The sequence below is a fragment of the Rhododendron vialii genome, chromosome 6a (assembly GCF_030253575.1).
Source record: "Rhododendron vialii isolate Sample 1 chromosome 6a, ASM3025357v1".
Taxonomy (NCBI): Eukaryota; Viridiplantae; Streptophyta; class Magnoliopsida; order Ericales; family Ericaceae; genus Rhododendron; species Rhododendron vialii.
In genome coordinates, this window is record NC_080562.1 from 5,323,424 (window position 1) to 5,343,910 (window position 20,487).

Below are 20,487 nucleotides of genomic sequence, written 5' to 3' on the forward strand. Positions count from 1 at the left end.
GATTATTAATATCATGTTTGTTTGAGATGACATTAGATGATGGGATTTGATTGATAGAAGAAATTGGTAATGAGAATGAGTTGTAATTGGACTATGAATACCAAGTCCCACGGGGTATCGCTAATACCCCCTATGGAGCTCACTGCTTATCCCAACGGAATAATAATCCGGTTATCAAACAGGAGTTTGGGAAGCCCTTGGGATTGGTACACTTTTTTACCACACTTTGGTACGCTCTTTTTTGCCACACTTTGGTATGCTTTTTTTTGCCCAATTTCGATTCGCACAATTTTAAAACAACTCCGGACACAACTGTGTTCACATACATCTAACAGTTCCGGAGACAGTTATGTTCAGAATTGTGATTGTCTCATTGCTCATGTGATAAAAAGAGAAGGGGTTTGTGCTACAGAGAGCTTTATTTCTTTGTCGACAGTCGACATAACCATTGCCTCATTGATTCCTGCATTGCAATTATTTGTTCATGGGTACGTAGATGGGATGAACTAAGAGACAGGAGTAGGTCATGGTAGTCTAATGGTTTTCTTCTCTCTCATTCTACTAGCGTTACGGAGAGAGAAAAAAGAAAACAAAGGGCAAAATCGACATAAATATTTATTATCACTAACAATAAGCATCTAAAACTCATGATTACAAAGATAAAGCATAAGCATCTAAAACTCCATATTCCTAAATTATATAAAGATGATTAAAAAAAAAAACAGGCCATAGGGCAACTAAGGCATAAGCAAATCAATCACTTTGGCTCGGATTGAGCACTACTCCTGTGAAAAAAACCAGCCTCGATTTAGCTTCCCTAATCATAAATACAAAAGGATGATCAGCTACGAAACTTAAAGTTTTTGGCTTGTGGAGTGGGTTCGAACATCCAAACAGGTGTAATGCAGTAATGGCTGCAGCCTCTGTGCCTTTCTCGTCGATCTCAATACATGCCTTTTGAATTATGCTCGTGGGTGGCAGTCGAGCACCATCAGGAATATGTAACATTTCTGATAAGTCTGTCGGATTTTCTGCAAAAGAAAATGGTGCTCCCGTATCCCTCATGGCCTCCGAGACTTCAAACTTGTACGAGAATTTAAATTTTGGTATCCAAAATTTATCAAGCACTACTTTTGACAAGTGGAAATACGTCTTCGGATCGGAATTGATGAGCTTTTCTAAGAGATTTTGCAATCCGTATCGCTCATCTGGAAGGAAAAAGTACATGGAGAAGTGCTGTTCGCACTTTCCGTTCTCGTATGGGATGTTGAGAACTTTGAAACCGTCGAAGGATCCACAGGGATACATTTTGCTGCTGGTCATGAAGGGTACTGAAATAGTGTCACCGTTAAGAAGATAGAAATCTCTTCTTTCAGTACGTTCTTTGACGAATCGATAATTGTGATCCCATGTTCCTTTGAAGTAGAGCCCATTTGCAAGGATGAGTGCTGTGTCTGGACTCGGAGTGCCCGGATCGAGAAAGTTTTTGATAAGTCCCCTTGATACAACTTCGGCCCATGCATTAACTTCGTCTCTCACTTCCGCAGCCTGTTTGGTTGTTAACAGAAACACATGGAAGCAAAAAATAGTCATCTACTTGACTATTAATTTCAGTTGCCCCATCATATCAGATATCATGCTAATGAATAATCGAACAGAGGATTACAAGCAGAAAGAAATTTTATTATTGGTAATGGAGATTTAAACTGATTGAAATTTATATTTTCTTTCGAGTGATAAGGAAAAAAAACAAGCGAAAACCCTGTAAAACAAGGTACAAATCTTTTATTATTGGTAATGGAGATTTAAACCGATTGAATTTTTTCAAATCCCCATCCCCCTTCCATCCCGCCATGGGATCAGATATTTTATTCTTACAAAAAATTTAAAATACCGGGCAAAGTGAAGAATAATACTACAATAAATGAGTCAAAAACACCAGTCTAAGTGTTAATTAACAAACCAAAAAGTCTGAGCAAACGGAACGAGGTCTAAGGGCCCGTTCCAGTAACTCAAAAAAGATTTTTTTATTTTTTTTGCAATTTTTAAGGTTAAAAATAATGGATTTACTGAAATCTAAAAATATACAATATAAATTTTTGTTTGAAAAATTTCGATGAGATTTTTTAAATGATGTAAAAAAAATTAAAATATTATTTTCGTAAACACTTTATTTTTAAGTTTAAAAATTGAATATAAACACTTATTTTTTAGGAAGGTCAGTGGAATGAGGCCTATATAAGTTTTTTAAACTCCTCCTTTTGACTACAAGAAGAATATATATGCCTATTAATGGATCGGATTAAACTTGAATCCGATAAGAATTCAAAATAGTTTAAATTTGATCCGAATTTGAATTCAATAATGCTACCCACACATATAAAATACACAGATCTTCCACAGATAAGTCCACGTGGAATAAAAATTGCAAATGGGCCCACAATCGTTCTCTCTCCTCTCTCGCCTCCTGCTTTTCACCTCTCCCCTCTCAGACCCACGTTGTTCACTATTCTCCCTAGTTTTTTCTCCGCCCCCATTATCTTTACTCTTTTCTAATAAATCCACTTTCAATCTCTCTCTCTTTCACGATCCTCGACAGATCAATTGGAATCATAATATTCGTACATGTTTTCCTCTTTTCTGGAACAAATCGTGAATTACTGACACTTGGTAAGAGCAGATATCACCATTGTTGGTAGGCTTCCCAACCTGAATCTGGAAACCCTCTTCTCTCATACTCTGGAAACCACTCGTCTCTCATACTTTGGATATCTATTCACCTCAACAGAATCAAAGTGTAGAACTTGTTGTGGATTAAAAAATTAAAAGGGAAAATTTTGTGGCAATATGATTAAGATTTGCTAATATGAAGTGGCTGGGTACTGCATTTTTTCGGGTAGTGTTGCATTTTCTTTAGAATAACTTTAATTTTTTGATCGGAGATGTGAAAACTTCTATGCAAATATGAGAGAGAGAGAGAGAGAGAGAGAGAGAGAGAGAGAGAATCGTGCAAAATAAGTGTGAGACTGCGATGGACATGATGGGGTGGGCATCGGCGGTGGTGAGACACAGAAACGGTGGAGTTAGGGCTCGTCGGTGGTGGAAGAGAGACAATTGCTGTTCAAAATTTGGGGAAAGTGGGTTTTGGGAAAAGGGTCCTGCAGAGAGAGAGAGGGGTTGTGGGTCCATTTGCAATTTTTATTCCACGTGGACTGATCTGTGGAAGATTTGTGTTTTTTCTCTGTGTGGGTAGCATTATTGATTTGAATTCAGTAAATCTGAGTAATCCTAATCCGATACGAACATCTTGTGCTATGAATATTTATCACTAGTTTTGTTTAAATTATTTCAAAACACTTCTTAAACGAACATAAAAATCGAAGAAATCCATAAGAGAAATAACGTTAGCGACCGAAAGATTCAAAACTCGTATTAGGGTTTTTCCGAGTTGTCTCTGCGTGAGGCATATAGAACGCAAAAGAGATCAAAGCATCTGGGATTTTTATCAAATTACTGAATCAGATTAAACCAAAACCAATGAGTCAATATTAATTCTACAAATTAATTACCTGAGTTGCAAAATCAACAGTTTTGGACTCACAGTTGAAGATGCCCTTGAGAATCTTCTCCTCATACAACGGTTTCAAAGGAAAACGTTGATCGGCCCAAGCTCCGTTGACCATGGCCAACATCGGCCCTCCATCGTCACGGCCATCCTTGGTGGATCCGACAGCAGCCGCAACCGCCATCATCTCCCGGGACTTGGAGTTGATTGCATCGATGTTTTCCGACCCGAGATAGCCCAACGTGTACTCTAACGTAGAGCCCTTTAAACCGGCAGCCACCATGTTTAGAAGGACGTTGAGAGAGACCGGAGACACCACCAAGTTATTTTTTCTGGACTTTTTGACCTCCTCGAGCATCCATTGAGAGGCCAACTGTGTGCAGAAATCCTTTCTTTCTAAGGTTTTCGCTTGACTTTTTCTAGGGTTTGAGAATGTATCCATTCTTGCTATGGTTTTTGCTTTTCTTTTGTTTAGGGTCCGAGAATGCATGTATGCGTAATATATAGGGAGAATATGGAGTGGTATATTGCAAGAATATTCCCTTGATTTTTTTGGCGGTGTATTTTCTTCCCTTTCAAGTTTTGATTGTTTGCTTAATCTAAAAGCTACCCCTTTGAGTGGTTCGTGTCTCATGAAGTCCCACATGTCGTTATTTAGGGCCGACCTAAGATAATTAAGCGGCAATCTCGATCAAATGGACTCAGCTAAGCCACCGATGGCTAGGGCTGTAAATGAATCGAATCGAGCCGAACTCTGTTAAGTTTGGCTCGGGTTTGTTAAGATACTAGTATGACTCGAGTTCGGTTCGAGTTCGATTCGAGCCTGAACAACTTGGCTCGAGTTCGGCTCGTTAAAATTTTTCAAAGCTCGGGTTCGGTCGGTTGGATTCGTTAAAGTACTAGTCTGGCTCGAGTTCGACTCTGGTTCGGTTCGAACCTGAACGTCTTGGCTCAAATCTAAGCTCGAATTGAGCTCATCAAGACTCGGGTTTGGTTCGGTTCGGCTCATTAAACTCAAGAGAACCCAAACTCTCTCATTGATCGTATAGAATTTGGGAGAAAAATAAATATTGAATTATTTATACGACCTTAAAATTTTTTAATTTTACAAATAGACCCCTATTGAAGGAAAATGATATTGGCACTCCAAAAATTGTTGCAGGCACTCCAAAATCAGTGTAATTCCAAAGCCATTTTCTTTTGTTTTTGGAGTGCCTGCATCAATTTTGGGAGTGCCAATATCATTTCCCCTATTGAATTATTAATTAAATTTAATTATAGGTTCGTGAACTTAATCAAGCCGAATACTGATAGGCTCAGGTTCGGCTCATTTACGGAACGAGCCTAGAATTGAGGTTCAAATTCAGCTCGTTTAGCAGACGAATCGAACTCGAATGAGTTCTTGCCGAACCGAGCCTCGAACAGTTCACGAAAGACTTAGTTCATTTACAGCCCTACCGATGGCAATGCGGGGCCCACTTCACAGATAATTTGAGTTGTTCAATAATTTAAGGAAAAAAAAAAGGGCTCATGAAAAATCAATTCAATTCGATATGTGAAGGTGCTTGATCCAATCTTCCATTCTTTTCACAAATCCATAATTGAAATGAAAAAATAGAAGATTGGATGGAGCACCTACACGTATTGGATTGAGCTGATTTTTCACAAGTCTGCTTGGTTTGTTTTTTAAAAATTATTGAAAGGCTTGAATTATCCGTGAGGGCCCAAAGTGGGCCCCGCGAGGGTTTGGGTCTCCCCTGGCCGTCAATGGCCATGGTCGGTTTCCTTAGACTTTCCAAATCTCAAATAGGCCTTTTCAGTTTCCACATAATTAAACACTTACTCCTTCGGTTCCTTTTTAAGTGTTCAATATGTTAATTGTGTTTTATGTTTTTAAAATCATTATGTCATAGAAATAATTGAGACTTATCAAACAATATCTATATTGCATATTTTTAACAATATACATCGAGAGATGTATGCAGAAGTATACCATGTGCTTTATAGTCGCTCAAAATCATATTCTCATTGAATCAGTTGTGTTGATTCGAATCTATGCTCCACATTTGATATAGCACTACGTCTTGGTTACTACGGGGATGATCCAGTTAACATAATCAATTCGAGGTCTCGCAGCCTAATGTTGTGCCTTCTCTGCTGAATGTGTGGAATATTCAAGTGAATTTGACAAGTATGTATAAACAAACAGTATGTGAACCCAACCATTGTGCTGTCTCTGCTGAATGTGTGGATTTTGTTGCTATATTTTGCTTTCCACTAGGTGCTCCTTCATGCACAGCACGAATACATGCCCGTTTAAGGGAACAAGTTTTGATATAGGCTAAGATATGTCTTCTAATTTATCTCCAACTTTGTACCATTCCTTAACTGACCCTCATAGGATTTCCAATACACCCATCTTTCAAAATCAATACTTCTATCTATCCTTGAGTAAGGGTCCATTCTCAAGGCCGATTTTTAAAAAAAAGGTCCTCTTTTTGGGAGGGGAAAAAATTGTGTCCAACATTGCATACAGCTGCCAAACTCAACACACATAGAAATATGGTTGAAAACTGGAAGTAGCCCATTTGCGAGCTCAGACAATCATTATTGCGACAGAGACTGCAGTTTGAACACGCACACACACACAGCAACAGCCTCAGATCTCCAATAAAACTGCAGTTTGGACACCGACACACACACAGCAACAACTGTATTTCCATAACAATGTGCAGTAAAACTACATTCAAAGTCTATTAAAAATTGCATTCATCAAATTGCACTACAAACTGCATTCAAATTGCACTCTATGCCTTTTGGCTCAGATTTTTAAACATCACAGCGAACAATATATGAAATTCACATCATAGCCAACAGCAGCCAACAATATATGCCATTCAACTACTAATCTAGACCTGCATACACATAAATACAGTAAAAATAATAACCAAAAATTAAAAACTAAAACCAAAAATCTAAAATCAAAACCCTAATTAAAAATCAAAGCCTGATCAAAACCCTAACCCAAAAATTCTGAATCTGGAAATCAAACTCTGCGAGCAAAAAACCCTGACCAAGAAATCAAAGTTTGTGAGGAAAAATTTGAATCCAGTCCAAAAATTGAAAATTACGCATATAAACAGTCAAAATACAGTCCGTAAGCATAAACTTGAAACCCCAAAAATAATCCTAGTTTGTCTAGACTTGGAAGTAAAATTTGCTTCCACATTAAATATACATGCCAATCGTCTCCTCTGAACTTACCATTGCTGCAATTTCTAGCTCAAGGTTATGTCCATGCACCTAGAGAATAGGTCTTCATTCCTTGTGACAATCGTACGTGTTACATGATAACTGAGATTAGATGGCTGAACACCTTGACTTTTGACCAACAACATCATCATTGAGCTCAGATACCTAATTTAATTCTTGTGACCCATATATAAAGCAGTATGTGTAGCATGGTAGTTGATCTTATGCAATTCGATACATAATGATATTTTCTCAGATTCTAGAATACTGATAGCCAAAATATTAACAATTGACTCTTCAAGACCTCATATTTAAAACAAAAGACAGACTCATTCAACACACATCAACATACTTCTAATTATCTACCAATTTCTTACAAATAGCACAAGCAACATGATGTAAAGAAGGAAAGATGCGCTGGAAAAAAGAAAAAGGAAAAACTCCCCCTAGATAATCATTCCAAAGTTGTAGTCCTTCACATTCACAATATTAGTTTTTTTTAGTTGAAGATTTTAGGAAGCGAAAAATTAGGTAGATCGAAAATTTCCTAATTTAAAAGTAATGATGCCGACAGCATTCAGTCTGTGAAAAAGTCTTTCGAGGCCAGTTTGAGATGGTTGGTCAGAATTTTCTTCATTCTACTAAATCGCTGTAAAATCAACTCATACAACTACAATCAGCATCCATTCCATAGAGGGGATACCAGGAAATAGCAAAAATATTGAACAAGAAAAAGAGAAGCAAATAAAATGAAATAACTATTGGTTGTTTGCTGATTCTACAAGTATGAGAGTAGATGTTCAACTCTTTTCCCTGGATGCGTTTCTTGTCCTCCTGCCTTAAACCACCATGTTTAAGTTTAAAAAAAATCATTTCAATCCAGGACTAATGCCTTGCACAATGATAATAATTTTAACATAAGTAGCAATTACACTCACATACTCGAACTTGTAAGCAAGTTCAATTCTGCACTATCGTGCAATTATCCTTACTAACATTCCTATGCCGAGTCCTAAATGAGTTAGTACTAAAGGAGCTCTCTAGGACTATGATTATGCCAAGCATTTGTACCATCCAATGGAGCCCTATCACCAAAAATTATCTTAATTTTTTCCCCCATCAGACCTATTGTCAAATATGAATCGTGTAATTATCCTTACTAACATTCCTATGCCGAGCCTTAAATGAGTTAGTACTAAAAGAAGCTCTCTAGGACTATGATTATGCCAAGCATTTGTACCATCCCATGGAGCCCTATCGCCAAAAATTATCTTAGTTTTCCCCCCCATCAAACCTATTCTCAAATATGAAATACTCAACATGTAAATGAAAGGGGGGGGGGGGGGGGGGGGGGGGGTGAAATAGAACATGACAAACAACATAACATACAATACCCCAAATAATCTGCTCACCCATGGATGGACCGCAATTGCAATGACATAAATGTTTATTTGCTAGGAAGTAATTCCAAAGTGAAGTTTTTTTCTTGTTGGCCAAATCAGAAGTAATACCTTATATTAGCCCTTGCGAAATTTTTATCCTGAATTCATCGAGTGTTCCACATGTGCTCTAACATTGAGTCCATCTTTCTGCTGCAATAAATATTGCCAAATAAGGTCATCTTAGGAAGAAAAGTATGGTAGCCAAGTAGTACTTCTCTTCCAAAACAAATAAAGCAACATTGACACAAGGAACAACCAATTAATTACAATAGGTATTTTCTAACCTTTATTCAGTTCATATGGCATGGCTCTTTTGTTGTTCCTTGAAACCTGCAGGAGACAAACACGAAAGCATTACCAGGTGATAAGCCCTCAATTCCCCCAATTTCAAACCCTCAACACTTCTTATCCTTGCCAAGCTCCAACAAAAATGCTACAACCTTAGCAACATCAGCTTTACATTTAATCTTGGTATTATACAAAGAGAAAAGCCTAAATAGTAGGAGCGCCATGTATATAGCCCCTAAATGAATCAGATTTAGGAGAACTCTAGAAATTCAAGAAGCTGAATAAAAAGGAAAAATTAGAGATCTTACGTCAACGAAACCTAACCATGGAGTAGAATTTCCATATCTGAGATAGAAAGAAGTAGAGATATAGTTAGAGAAAGAGGTCAAGGGAAAAAAATTGGTAGCCAAAAAGTGTCAGCAGATTGAATTTTTGATTTTTACTTTTAACAATTGGTTTCTTAAAGAGCTCTAAAAGCGACGTCTTCCTACAGTCCTACTCCTCGTCTCTAACTCTCTTAACCAGTGCGACAATTACAAACCTCCGGTCCATCATAAAGCCTCTTGGCTGAGTTGGCTCTCGCAACTGATTCTATCTTGCCGCGTGTCGTATCAAGCCTAAGTTCACTTTGTATGATTTGTCTTGTTCACATCAATTAGTATTAGATCAATAAACAAAATAGAAATAGAAAACTTTATCCCTCCAAGTTTGGAGATACACCCACAATAGAACTGAATTTATAGATAGTATGATTTGAGGTTTTATTAAGCTAGATAAAGATCTGATTTTTAGGCTAACGGGTAGGCAAAAATCGATGCTATAGCAGGTGTCAATCGATGGGGCTAGAAATCGAACCTTGATGAAGCCCAGGGGCATATCGAGGAACCGGAGGGGCTTGGGTAGCAACAGTAGAAACAGATGAACTCCCAATTGCAGAAAAAATGTTTGACCCAATATCTGAAGTCCATTGGCGATTATCGGTATCATTAGCTTGCGAAGAAGCCCCGCAGTTAAGTAGGATATCTTTAGCTGGCACATAATTTGCAGCTGAAACTAAATGCACCACAGAGGCTAAGAAGAGAACGCAAAGACTGAGAACTGATAACACCCATCCGTGTTCCTCATCGGAGGAGTATATGCCGAGAATTCCCTGAAAAATTGTGCCCAAAAATTATTGGTTTGTTCTGTGTTGACACAGATAATCAAATACAAGTATTTCAATTGCTAACTCTATGTATAATTATGTGAGTTTATAGGTGTACATGTGCGTTAAAAAAAATGAAAAATTGCAAAACCCAATCAAATTAAATCAGCAAAACAGAAACAGCATTTAGAAGAAAGAATCGCTGTTCAAGCTCTACACTGGCGAGAAACAACAGAAGATCTGAGCAGGGCCATCCCCGACATTTTGGGGGCCCTAAGCGAACTTGAAGGTTGGGGCCCCTTATGTACTTTTATGAGCAAACAAAATAAACAATAAATCAATTTGAAATAAGGAAAACCTATAATCAGGTAGATTAAGTTTTCGAAAGGATTGATCATTACAAGAATGCAAAGTATCACTTAAATATGAATCTTCTTACATCTTCAGCGACAAAATAGTAATTGCGCTAACATAATGGTATTTTGTGTTATATACCTAGTATAACAACCTATGAAATGGGGCCCTAATTTAAAAGAAAATTGGGGGCCCGAGGCGTCCGTCTTCCCTAAGGGACGGCCCTGCTCTGGATCTGAGGCTCTTAAATAGTCAAGTTTAACATCTAAATCTAAATGAATCAGCTTAAATCTCAAAAGTTAAAGCTGAAAAACAAAACCTAAGCATAAAAAGCAGAGTTTGTAACGGTTCAGAATGATCGAACCTTCAAGATCCACCGAAAAGAGCTAGCTCGATATCTCAAGGCTATGAACTGAAAATTAGCAATGAACAAAGCAATTACATTGAGTAGAAATACGAAGAGATCAAATTGAAATGAAGGAACTCCGAATCAAGCCAGCTTTTCTACATAACCATAGCGCAACAAAACCGATATTAAGCTAAGAATCTGAAGAGACGAGACTTTAGGGTTTGAAAATCAGTCGACAAATACAACTCGACCAAATACAACTCAATAAACCCACTGGAAAACGGAAAACCCACCACAAATCGTGAACGTAGACTGAAACGGATTTGGGTTGTGGGTGTTGGACGACGACGATGTCACGACCCAAAACCGACCCTAGAAGTCATGACCGGCCAAGCGGGTGTTAAGCCGCCGAAGGCCTGCTCATATTCTAGTTTAGGGATTTCTAACATCGGCGTCATTTTAAACCATATAAGCAAAGTATGCGGAAGCGTAGAATAAATAACATAATCCAGAGCTTCTAAGTGTATAAGTATAATAGTTACAAACCATTAGACAATACACGATTCTCCACGGTTATTCTAACACCTTGTTCAGCCACAACTTGCAATCTATCTTAACCTGAAAAATTGGAAAAGGTTTTCATAAGCCGAAGCTCGGGTGAGAAACGTATACTAAAGGTACAAGTTTGACCATGGAAATACCCCACTTAGTAAAATAATTCAAGAGCAAAGCACATTTCAAATATTCTCATCAAATTCTCCAGTACATGCATTTTTGTCCGAAAGCTCATTTCTTTGGCCCAAAAGATGGACCCTTTTCGTTTCATTTCCCTTTCAACTTTTGCACTTTTGAGCGATAATAGCATTCAACGGTATTTTTGCCAGTCAGTTGGGGAGCGACCCCATTGAAGAGTGGTAAGATATCATTACCCGGTGATGCCTGGCTGCATCTCCTACCTTATTACTTCCCGCCACTAGTATCTTTACCCGTCCCCTAGCGCTCGGGACACCGTTCGAATGAATCATATTATCACGAGCATGTACTCGCAACCAATAAAATTCAAGTTTCCAAAACATATTGCCATGGTCTAATTTAATTGCAACTCAAAAGATTTACAAACCAGCCATTGCATGCATTAACATCAATTAAACCAACGAGGAAGTTCAAATTTCATATTTTCTAGCAAAATCAAGCAATGGCATCTCATTCCAAAATTTCAGAAAATACATGTAACTAAGGTGTGCGCAACTCACCTTTAAGAAGTAGCGGTCACTTTACACGCGTCACCTCAATTCACAGTACTTGCACCTTTGACTTGTCGAGGGCTAAGATGAAAACAAGGTCGAACTCTTGCTTAAGTCTCGGATTGACCTATTTGCCAATTAATTTGTGTCACAACACGTTCAAAACTATAATCGAAATACTTTTAGACCTTCTTGATTGTGAGTCGGCCTAGGCAACAGAAAAGGTTCAAGGTTATGGGTCTGCTATTCTTAATCATAGTCATGTATCCAGAGAACCAAGCTTTGATTAGCAAATTAAGCTACCTACGCATGGGTACGTATCTAAAAAGTCAGTAATTTAAGAGCATCCAAATTAACTATGTTGATTCTTTTAGTCTAGCAAAACAAGGTCTGATTAAGGGCTAATTAACATATGAGTTCTTATATCCAAGCCCTGGATGTTCCAGTACCTAATACATACACATACACCTTATAATTTAATACTAGATGCAAAGGCATGCAGCCTACTTCACGCACAGCAGCAGCGGTGCCGCAACTATTCCCGCATCTGGTTTAGGTCGAGGAAAAAAAAGTGTAGGAAGATCCGCCATGGCTGCTGCCGCGTACGGTGGTCCGCGTAGGGACAAGAGAGAGAGAGAGAGACGGGGAGAGAGGTTAATTACCAACTAATTTCCGGCAGCGCACAGAAGGAATCGAAAGTCGGTTGAATCAGAGGACGGGTGCACGAACTGCTCCTCTATCTTTTCCTTCACCGTTCCCCCTTCTCTCTTCTAGCTGTTTCTTCTCTTTTTCTTTTCTAACTTATTTTGCTTTATGTAAAGTTTAATTATACTCCTAGGTGAATTATATACATGTATTTCGGTGGCTGAAGTTGAAACAGGACCCTACTTTCCTTTCCAAAGGACACCTGTGATTCCTATGTCACCCCAACTTGACACGTAGCATTGTGCACCCGTGTGTTGCAATTTCTATCCGAACGTGTTTGAATTTCAGTCTCCTAAAAATCTCAAAAATCCAACACAGACTAATTAAAATGTGTAGACCATTAAGGCGTCGTTCGCTTCTTAAAGAAAAGTGTTGAACCCCTAAAATTATATCATGCTATCTTCGTGTCCTAAAAACGTCAATTGAAAATATTCCTTAACCTTAATCACATTTCTTTTAAAATACCGTAACCTGCTTAGCGTCACATAAGTGCATTTTTTTAAAAATCGGGCTTTACAGACGACGACGGCGAGATCTGTTTGGGTTGTGGGTGTTGTGCGGGGGCAAAAAACAGAGACGTGGGCGAAAGGGGAGGGGTGCGCCGGTGGTCGCCTGTGGTGGTGGTGGGCCAGTAGCGGTGGTGGTTGTCGCCGTCGGTGGAAGGCTCGGTGGTGGTTGGCGATCGTTCCTCCTCCTCCTCTTCCTCTCTCTCTCTCTCTCTCTCTCTCTCTCTCTCTTCTCATTGAATCCGCGTATGTATGTGCGCGTGGATTGTGTGGGAGAGAAAAAAGAGAGAGGGGAACTGGCTACGTGGCAGCATGTGCTCCACTACCCCCAAGCCCATGGGAAATTACGATTTTAGACACCAAAAACCCTCTGGCCTGTAATTTTAGGGGGCATTATTGGAAAAATAGATCCAAATGTGGCATCCCCCAATCCCGTTCTTATTATTTAGGAGGATGGATATATAGTGATGTAGATATATTAATCTTAATTATAATTTCATCAAATTTTAACGCAAAATATGGAGTACTACTTTAGTTTAGATCCAAAAATAGTTAATGGGGCCGCATTAGTTTCTCCCCTTTTACATGCGCGCGTGCACACCCATATGAGAATGTCCAAACAAGAAGAGAAACCTGATATCTGCTCTCAAAATCTGATTAGATCTGCCAGTAGATTGGGTTGTAATTGAACTTGTACACAATCACAATCAATCACAGGTACAAAAGCTAAACCTACCAAGGCTACTCTCCCCAATTCCTTAGTTGATCACACGAACAAACACAAATGGACGGACCCCTGCAGGGCGCTCTGTAGGGCAGATCACAACCGTCTAAATGTGCTTTCAACGATCTGGATCTAAAATGAAACTTTTTTTTCAAAAAAGTTTGATTTAAATCTGGATCGTCCAAAACACTCTTGAACGATTGAAACTTTGCACCATAGGGTTTCCGAATCCCCCAACTCCATCACACATGCTATACACCCCACAACCAACCATGAAGTTTAATTATACAACAACAGTCGTATTCTGCGATATTAACATGTTGTGTGCCTCAAAACGACGTTTCCACATTATCTGAAAATCGATAGGAATCAAAACAGAGGAAACCACGTTGCCAACTATGATGAATAAGTTGAGCCTTTGCGCCTTTCCCAGCAGATGCAAAAGCTACAATCAAAGGGTAAATGTGGTCTGGTCTAGGATGTGCCATCTTTGCATGGGGTGCCAGCTTCTCAAATTCAATAACATCTTCATGCCTGTATAACATGTACAAGGGATATATAGCTTAGTATCTAGCTCTACAACTTAACTGAGAAATCATAATCCATGGGAACATATATATAGTACTACTACCCTTATATTTAGTTTGTTCCACATTGTTTGTATCATTGTATTTGCTTTGGATGAAAACTGTAGATGCCGTATGACTTTTATTCAATGCAAGATTGCGTTTCGGATCAAAAGATTAAAAGAAAAAAAATAAAATTTAGTACTACACTTCATGAAGAAAACTCAACCAGAACGTGTTGTGGGGTCATGAATAAATTGAGAAAATGAATCGCAACTGTCCAAAAGTCCGGATGTTAACGAAACTTTTCCTGCAATACACCTCTGTAAAACCTAAGATTTTCTCTTGTTCCATCGCAACTTATCAAAGGTTAATCAAGCATGTAAACAGAGTGGGATAATCAAAAGCATGCATATCCGGAAAACAAAGGATTATGACTGATAAGCATAATGTCTAGAGAGAGAGAGAGAAAGAGGGAAGGAGGCATTTCGCCAGAAACTCGGACTGCATCACGACGTCTAGCAACACCCATCACGGAGAGATGCAGGGGAAGGGGTGTTGGAGAAAAGTCTGCTGCAAAACTGAACTGTTGGCAAAACCTCTACAGACGCTGAAATACGTTTCGAGTCACGACTATGTCGCTTTCCTAAAGACAGTATTTGCCCCCACCAATTGGTATTCAAAGGGTTACAGCAAATCCGCTTTCAAGATAAATCGAAACCCGAACTCGAAGTTCTTTCCGTTTGCATTTGCACTGATGAAACAGACAGAATACCTGCTGAATGGATATAAGAACCAAGAACCACTGAGTTCTGTTTTCTGCAGTAAAACAGAACGCAGAATGAATGCTAGGAAATATTGAGAGAGATGTGGAAAAAATTCAGCATATGTGTGTGTATGAATTCTGTCAAGTAGTGGTCTATTTATAGGCCACTACGCACCCATTGAGAATGGGTATGCACCTGATTTAGTTTGACCGTTGGATCATATCCTACAGTCTAGATTGATCAGTCACACCCAATCACACCAAACTGATGTACTGTTACACTCACACTCAATCGGATTTGATCCAATCCGTTGGATCGAGCCCATTCGCGGCTAACGGCTGAGATCGCAACTCTACGAAACAGCGCACCCGTAGGCTCGAGTTGCACCCGATCAGAACCGGTCTATGTGACTCACCATAGGGCTGCACCACATTAGATCATTATTTACTCATATTAGAAATGTTCCCTAATATATACCACTCCAACATCTCTCAACTAACTAATGTGGAACAAAACTTACAAAGAGGAAAACAAACATTATAAGAAAACAAGAAAATTTTACAAAATCAAGATGACGACTCTTTTATTTTGAAAATCTATAACAAGGGGCTACGTTCACATTATTCGTGGACAAATACCTACCAGAGGATGTATCAATTAGCTGGTTCAAACCTCTTCATCAGGTTCTGATCGGTGAAGGATGCGTTCATACCAACAAAGAGAAGCAAAGCAATGGGGAGAAATTTCGGCTTCGTGAGATACAACAATAGAAAGATTGCAGAGAATGCTAAGGCCAAAACAAACGGCATCTGGATTAAAGACAGACAGCTATTCGTAAAAAATGCAACCTTTGAAGCGAAGGGGGGAAATTAGGGCAGGGAAGTTACCCAGTCAATAGCTCTAGCCAACCATTTTTCAGAGGTCAAAACCCTGGATCTGATTACAACGAAGGAGATGGCAGAGGGAAATCCAAGGTATGGAGTGGGAGCAGAAGGGGAAAATCGTATGCTCGGGTAGTAAAAGGAACTGGAGAGCATCTGAATCAGGAAACAAACATGATTTCGGTAGAATGCACACCAGGTGCTTGTGGTTGGTTATAGTTATACAGGAGTGTTGTGGCCACCCTCCGTACGACTATTAGCTTGATTGACCTCAAAAATCAAGTTATTGCAGAAGGGATCCCAATCCCAGATATTCGGAGTATGGGAGGTAGACATGTGCTGCTAACGTTGCAAGGATAAGGATATTAAGGATTCTATTGTCACAGAAGATATGCCGCAAAGATGGTTTAGCAAAGTGAAGCAATGTGAGGGGAAAGCAGCCAACGTGAAAGGATCACATGGCTTTCTTCCTGCTATGGAATTCGTCTTAATGTGTGGAACGTGTCAACATTTCAGAAAATCGGTGAGCAATGGGGAATTTTTATCGGAAATGATGAGGCAACCCTCAAACTTTTAACCTTTGACAAAGGAATGATGTTGATTGCTACTGAAAGGCCCAGCAAAATCGATGAATAGATTCAGCTGAATGTCAAAGTAAAATGTACAAGGTTATGGTGGTGGTAGCAAAGGGACAGGGTCTGGGTCACAGTTGCAGAAAGCCATAGTCCAGGTCCTTCCTCAGAAAGTTGGTGATATGCCAGAGCTTGGAGATGATGACGTGGAGAATGAAGATGAGGATGTGGATACCAACAACTGTAGGGCTGTAAATGAACCGAGCCATTCGCGAACTGTTCGAGGCTCGGTTCGGTAAGAGCTCGTTCGAGTTCGATTCGTCTGCTAAACGAACTAAACCTGAATCTCAATTCTAGGCTCGTTCCGTAAATGAGCCGAACCTGAGCCTAACGGTATTCGGCTCGGTTAAGTTCGCGAACCTATACTTAAATTTAATTAATAATTCAATAGGGGTCTATTTGTAAATGTAAAAAAATTTAAGGTTGTATATATAATTCAATACTTATTTTTCTCCCAAATTCTATACGATCAATGAGAGAGTTTGGGTTCGCTTGAGTTTAATGAGCTGAGCCGAATCAAATCTGAGTCTTGACGAGCTCAATTCGAGCTTAGATTCGGCTTGGCTCGATTCATTTGAGTTTAACAAGCCAAACTCGAGCCAAGATGTTCAAGGTCGAATCGAACTCGAGCCGAATCCGAGCCGAACTCGAGCCAGACTAGTATCTTAACGAACCCAATCGAGCCGAACCCGAGCCTTGAAAAATTTTAACGAGCCGAACTCAAGCCAAGTTGTTCAGGCTCGAATCGAACTCGAGCCGAACCCGAGCCGAACTCATACCTTAACGAACCCGAGCCGAATTTAACAGGGTTCGGCTCGATTCGGTTCGTTTACAGCCCTACCAACAAGCCAATGGATTCCTTTATAATACAGCTCTTCAACGCAAGTGTAGCACTTCGACGCCATACTTCGGCTTCAAGACCAAAATTTTCTCCAACAGGTAATCATTTTGGGAGCCAAATTATTAGGTGTGTTCAAGGAAGTCAATATAACTGCTAAACTGATCTGACCCGAACTGAACCGTTTTTTTGGGTCTAGTTCTGCAGTTTATAGGTCTGGTTATATATGGTTTTGAGAAATAAGAACATGTAGTTTTGATTCGATTACTAGTTATTGTTTTAAGAACCATGGTTAGAACCGAATCAAGTGGATTCCACATTAGAAATCAACAATATAGAGGTGCCTATTTCAAAAGTGCTGGGGAAGGTGAGAATATCATAGTGACATCGAATGTGGATATACTTAGTACTACTTCATAAGACGGCTGTTTATAATGCATTAAAGGGCAACAACATAATGGATATACAACAAAGTCTTGGGTGGAGGGAACCGTTATTCAAAAGAATATGAATGGGCAAAAGCAAATAGAGGGAGAGCTAGCCATTAATAAATGTTGTTCGGACCAACATCCAATAGGATCAAGCAACTCAGTATCCAATGAGGAGGGGGCATCACAAGAGGAGTTTGAGTCGACTGATAAACTGAAAGTGCATCATCAGTCGTTTTTTTCTCAAGAAAATGGTATTAATTTAGAGGTGGGACTAAATTCAGGGGATAAAATAACCATACAGCATATCTCTAACTAGGGGTGTATACGAGCCGAGTCGAGCCGAGTACTAGCATGTTCGAGCTCGGCTCGGTCAGAATCGGTATGGCTCGAGCTCGAATCGAGCCAAAAAATTAGGGTCGAGTTCGGCTCGCCAAACATGTACAAAGCTCGAGTTCGGCTCATTAGAACTCGGTCTGAAATAAACTAGCCTGCTCGGCTCGAGCTCGAATTCATCATTTTTATCAAAAAAAAAAACAGACACAAAATCCACCATTAGAGCTTCGCCGGGAAACAAACCTGGACAGAATCCACGACCTCTGCTCACCGACAATCAAAACTTAGATTCCGACGGACAAATCGAAATCCCACAAATCGAAATCAGTAACCCACAAATTGAAATCTGTAAACCGAAATAAGTAAACTCACAAATTGAAATCTGAAAACCGAAATCAATCAACCCACAAATTGAAATCAGTAAACTCATAATCGTAATCGGTAAACACACAATCGAACGATTATGAAGTTATTTATGCTTCTGTGGACTTGCTTCTGCATACTCATGTTGTCATGTGTACTGAGTTTTGCAGAAGTCTGGGGGTAACAGAAAGGGAAAAATTTGCTGCATACTCGGTTACTGATACTCCGATCATCGTTACGGTACGTAGCCGCCCACCCCTTCTTCTTCTTCTTCTTCTTCTCTCTTTCTCTCTCTCTCTCTCTCTCAAACGGCGGATAGAAATAGAACGTGGAAAAGAAACATAATACTAAAATTAAGAATATATATATATATATATATATATATATATATATATTCGAGCCGAGCCGGACCGAGCCATTACCGAGTTGAGCCGAGCCAGCTTGCGAGCCTTTCGAGTTGAGCCTAACTAGGCTCGAGCTCGGCTCGTTTGTCTAACGAGCCACAAAACCGAGCTCGAGCTCGCTCATTTACTCTTCAAATCGAACCGAGTCGAGCTGTAACCGAGCCGAGCTTGCGAGTAGCTCGGCTCACTTACAGCCCTATCTCTAACTTAATCCAGATTCACGATCAGGTTTCACAAAGTCCAAATCAAAGCGTTGCTTTCAAGTAGCAAACAGCAATCTTGAAAGATTGTATTCTTGGTTTCCCTCAGTTCTTTCTTAACCTGATAGAAAATTGGTTATATTTTTCAATGTGTAGTATATTTTGTTTGAATTAATTATATATGAATCTTGTTTGATAAATATCAATTAATTTTATTTTAAATAAAATATTATTAATTACCAGATGTAATCACTTGAAAAGGGGTACAAATTCTCAAAATTAAGTATAGAAGAATGGGGGGGAGCAAATTACCAGATATAATCACTGAAGTAAAATTAAATTTTGTACATTAATTACCTTCCACTAAGGAGAGAATCCTTGAGCCAAGTATTAAACTCAATAGCCCAAGACAGCACGGGTGCATGGAGTGGAGGAATATAGGGGGGAGCATAGTTGATAGTTCCACCTGATCCAATTATCAAAACTCCTTCAGCCCTAAGAGGAGCAAGGGCTTTGCCCATGTTGTAGTGGTGGTTCCCATCCTTAGAAGATTGTATTGAGATTTCACACACTGGAATATCTGCTTCTGGGTACATGAGCATTAGTGGAAACCAAGCACCATGGTCAAGCCCACGACTTGAATCTTCATGGACTGTTTCGAACCCACACTCCATTAACAACTCCTTCACTCTCATACCCAGTTGTGGAGCTCCCGGTGCTGGGTATTTGAACTACAATAGAACAGAGAGAATGGAGTATATATTTTCATAATTTTATACTGTATAAAATTTGGAAGTCCAATGAAGCTATGGCTTATAAAGATAGTGAATTAGTAGATCCAATCTTTAAAAGCACTCTAAGTTGTCCCGCCAATGTGCGAGAACCCTTCTTCTTAACCTCAACAACTTATAATGAATCTACTCATTTGATGTGTGTGCCTCCGCCATCTGGGCAAAAAAGGCTTGAAAAGCATACGCCTCAATGGGGCGTTTTTGTTGCGTCTTGCCTTAGAGTGAGCCCCGTAAGTGGGCCCCACGGACCCGTCTGTGAACAATCTGTGCACAGGACTTGCTGTGCTAATAGAGTTCTGGTTAACTGCTTTTATGGTACAGTAATAATTAAGTTTACCTTGGCCAAGTGACTTTTTGTGGAATCCTCAGATTCATACGTTGTTTCATGAACGTAAGGGAAAACGCTCACAGTTGGATCACACGTGTCCCAGTGTGCTGAAACAATCAGAATTGATTTTGGTTTGGGCACCCGTACCACGTCCTTCCAACTTCTCAGAAATTCCATTATGGGGTTGCTATCCATTTTCCCCATAGTTGCATGAGGAAGGAAGAATGTGTCCATTATGGAGAGAGAGAGAGAGAGAGAGAGAGAGAGAGAGAGAGAGAGAGAGAGAGTACTTCTTGGCCTTTTGCGTCCGTCAATAACTTAACTCTTAAAACCCCCCAGATTGGCACAGTGGTAGTTACCTCGCAACTAGGGAATTAGGA

At 39.5% G+C, this 20,487-nt stretch overlaps 2 protein-coding genes across 2 annotated transcripts; both read right to left on the reverse strand.

Moving 5' to 3' along the window:
- Nucleotides 1-592: 592 nt before the first annotated feature.
- LOC131331150 (serpin-ZX-like) lies at nt 593-4,032 on the reverse strand. The gene is made up of 2 exons (XM_058365013.1): nt 3,570-4,032; nt 593-1,548 (listed from the first exon to the last, which is right to left on the reverse strand). Exons 1-2 carry the CDS (start codon nt 4,005-4,007, stop codon nt 754-756), a joined length of 1,233 nt encoding a protein of 410 aa, XP_058220996.1. The 5' UTR covers nt 4,008-4,032; the 3' UTR covers nt 593-753.
- A 9,447-nt stretch (nt 4,033-13,479) lies between these two features.
- LOC131331151 (4,5-DOPA dioxygenase extradiol-like) lies at nt 13,480-20,487 on the reverse strand. Its single transcript, XM_058365014.1, has 3 exons — nt 20,117-20,487; nt 19,346-19,719; nt 13,480-14,107 (listed from the first exon to the last, which is right to left on the reverse strand). Exons 1-3 carry the CDS (start codon nt 20,339-20,341, stop codon nt 13,903-13,905), a joined length of 804 nt encoding a protein of 267 aa, XP_058220997.1. The 5' UTR covers nt 20,342-20,487; the 3' UTR covers nt 13,480-13,902.

Excerpts from the sequence above, each read along its gene's own strand:
- LOC131331150 (XM_058365013.1), bottom strand. The coding sequence starts at position 4,007 with ATGGATACATTCTCAAACCCTAGAAAAAGTCAAGCGAAAACCTTAGAA. Across the intron at positions 1,549-3,569 it reads CTGTTGATTTTGCAACTCAG|GCTGCGGAAGTGAGAGACGA; the intron begins GTAATTAATTTG and ends ACAACCAAACAG.
- LOC131331151 (XM_058365014.1), bottom strand. The coding sequence starts at position 20,341 with ATGGACACATTCTTCCTTCCTCATGCAACTATGGGGAAAATGGATAGC. Across the intron at positions 19,720-20,116 it reads CAAAAAGTCACTTGGCCAAG|TTCAAATACCCAGCACCGGG; the intron begins GTAAACTTAATT and ends GTTCTATTGTAG. Across the intron at positions 14,108-19,345 it reads GATTCTCTCCTTAGTGGAAG|GCATGAAGATGTTATTGAAT; the intron begins GTAATTAATGTA and ends CATGTTATACAG.